At 39.0% G+C, this 2,994-nt stretch overlaps 1 protein-coding gene across 1 annotated transcript; it reads right to left on the bottom strand.

The window, feature by feature from the left end:
- Positions 1 to 200: 200 nt before the first annotated feature.
- Positions 201 to 1,822, bottom strand: LOC107579944 (phosphatidylinositol N-acetylglucosaminyltransferase subunit Q-like). The gene is made up of 3 exons (XM_016265721.1): positions 1,584 to 1,822; positions 543 to 1,258; positions 201 to 453 (listed from the first exon to the last, which is right to left on the bottom strand). Exons 2-3 carry the CDS (start codon positions 1,223 to 1,225, stop codon positions 282 to 284), a joined length of 855 nt encoding a protein of 284 aa, XP_016121207.1. The 5' UTR covers positions 1,226 to 1,258; positions 1,584 to 1,822; the 3' UTR covers positions 201 to 281.
- Positions 1,823 to 2,994: the final 1,172 nt, after the last annotated feature.

Below are 2,994 nucleotides of genomic sequence, written 5' to 3'. Positions count from 1 at the left end.
ATATATATATATATATATATATATATATATATATATAGATATAGACCGAGAGAGAAAGATGTAAAAACTCTTATTGTATACATTCAAAAGTATTTTTGTATTTAAAAGTATTTAAAAACATGTTTTTCCTTAATGTTACACTACAAATGTCATAAAATTACAACTTTTCTCAAAATGAGTGAAACATTTTTCAAAACCATATGAAACCAACATGAATTCAAAGAGTACACTTCTAAGAAGTTGGCACATGTATTTTAAACCCGATTTTTGTCTTTTTGTTATCAATGATGCTCTTGTATGTCACCGACCCAAGTACTGTACCTCATGAATTCCATGTGTGTAGCAGCTTTTTTGGGAGAGAAAACAGTCTTGAAATGAACTGCTCTGTATCCGGACTGAACACAGGTGGACAGCTTGCTTGAGATGAACAGCACTGGACGCAAATGCAAAATCCTGTAAAATACCAAAAGATCTGAGAATGAATTTATCATCATCACTCTTCAGTCTTGACAACAGGTTCAAGCCGAGGCACATCAACTCACCTGAAGCTGCACAACCAGTGCCACAGAGACAGCAGCCATGTTAGGAAGATGCAGACCGGAACTGACACTTGTTTTAGAAGCTCTGCAATAATACTAGCCTCCCTGCCTTCAGACTGCCAGTGGGTGAGTTTGAGAGGCCCGTCGTCATACTTGTCCAGGAAAAAGAGAGGCTGACTTTGAGCAACTGTCAGGAAGACCAAGCGCAGCTCTGAGGGCTCAACATCAGACTTCTGGCCGACATCCTGTACAGGGTGAAGCTGGGACAGCATAACCTTCCTCTGGTCGTAATGAACGAGGATGATCTTATCATCGCCGTTCTTCTGCTCCTGGTCCTGCAGAAGTTTCCCATTGTTTTGGACCACCTGACAAGTAAAGCCTCTTTTGCCAATCTCGCGGCTCAACTGCAGCCAACATTTCTGAGGAAAGACGGTACTCAGGTCTTTTAGGAAGCTGTCCATTCCTTCTTGGCCTTCTTTGGGCATACTCCAGGAGCCCAGGACAGTCAGATCCACCTGAGTCTGGCTCTGCAGCTCACTCAAGTACTTCTTCACCTGACCCGGTATGAAGGGGTAGTGAATGACAGCCAGAACCACAGCAGAATCGTGACCTGGGATCCAGCGCCCAACCAGCAGGCCGCTTTCGGCAGTGTTACAGCACTGGGGAAAGAAGATCTTCAGCACCATGGTGGTGTGCTATAAAGTCCGAAAAATACACTCCTGTATGGGCAAAAAGCACTAGTAAAGGGTTGGGAACTAGAATACACGCATTTTAATATGCATATAGTACCTATAATGCAAAGTGTTGAGTTGTCAAGTCAAAAATGAACATGCAGTTTGCTTAGAAGCATCCACGGATCTAGCGAGAACAGTTCTGTTGTACTCATGACCTTCAAATGAATTGAACATGAATTGGGGTCGTTTCTATGGAAACCACACGCTCCGGGCAAAACTCATATCGATTTAATTCGCACTTTTACCGTGACCAAATGCAGGGACATGCTACTCTATGTTGTAATTAGCGTTTAAGTGCTCACAAAGTTACCTTGCGTGATGTAAAGGGCGAGGACTTCTGAGAAGTTGCTCTTATCTTGTAACCGACAACGTGCAAGTTAACTCTACTATGAGCGATAACCAACGCTGGCATGCTCCCCACAAATTACAAATGTTTACACTAAATCATGAGAAAATAGAGGCCGAGATAACAGTCTGGTTGTGACTCCTGCTAAACTAACTAAAAACCGGTTTACAATAAGAGTAGACAGACCATAACGTTCGTATTGTTGATAGTCCGTCACTGAAACTCCGTCGGGTGAACTCATGGGACATTTTCAGTTCCGACCCAAATAATAATCAAGTTGCGTTTGATTGATTTAACTTTATTTCACAACAGCAGGTTTAACCCAGAAGTAAATAGAATATATTCATACATTATATGAAGAGATACTTATTGCTTAGAGCAATATTGCTCAATGCTCATATGACCAATTTTGTAGCAAAGGCGATTAAATCATTCATAACAATCATAGCATTTTATTGTGGTCTTTTTCTTCCTACAAACCATTGTAATTTTGTGTTGATCTCGTACTTAAACACATTTTTTCCTTTGCATGCTATCGTCTTTGGTAGCCTACACTCAAAAGGTTTCACTCAAAACAAGTCAGCTGGAAGGAAACAGCTTCCAGAAGAGATCAGATGTACTACAACAGACTTCACATATAAATACAGACTAAAAGTAACACATCTGTTTACTGAACGAGCGCAGAGTCCTTCTGATTGCTCTGTATCATCTTATGTAGCTATTCTTCTCTCTTTTTTAAGAGTCTTTTCTTATACATCTGATAATGATATGATTACTTAAAAATGTTCATTTAAAGCACTTATTACCATTATGAAATGTGCTAAATAAACTTGCCTTGTTTAAAAGTCAGAAGAGTCACATGAACTGCCGATCGGTGAATGTGCCTGAATGGGACTTAACCTAAATGAAACGTTGGCTATCTTAACATTCAAGACAAAAGGGTCCTCTAAACAACCAGCCTTTCTTTCCTGATAACAGCTTCACACACGATAAGACTTGGATTTCAAGAGGGAACTGAAGCAAATATGAACAAGAGCCATGTATGAACGTTTATGTAAGTCACTCTGCAAATGTAAATAGTCTTTTTTATTTTTTCACATTTTCCACAAGTTGTGCAGAACTTTTTAAACTTCATATAATACCATATGCACTAAAATGTTTAATGATCCTTGACAACTGAGAAAAGTATGTTAGAAAAAAAATAAATAAAATAAAACAGCCCAAATCCGTCTACACTGGTCACTAGACATTATTAGCAACATTATTTGCCTTTTCTCAATCTCAAATTATGTGTTAACCAGTGTTGGGCAGTAACTAGTTTCTAGCAACAAATAATATTACTTTTTACTGTAGTGTAACTAATTACTAATAAGAT

The sequence above is a fragment of the Sinocyclocheilus grahami genome, unplaced genomic scaffold, assembly GCF_001515645.1.
Source record: "Sinocyclocheilus grahami isolate Dianchi unplaced genomic scaffold, SAMN03320097.WGS_v1.1 scaffold22160.1, whole genome shotgun sequence".
Taxonomy (NCBI): domain Eukaryota; kingdom Metazoa; phylum Chordata; class Actinopteri; order Cypriniformes; family Cyprinidae; genus Sinocyclocheilus; species Sinocyclocheilus grahami.
Note: the sequence above shows the minus strand (reverse complement) of the source record. Positions and strands in the feature narration are given on the sequence as shown.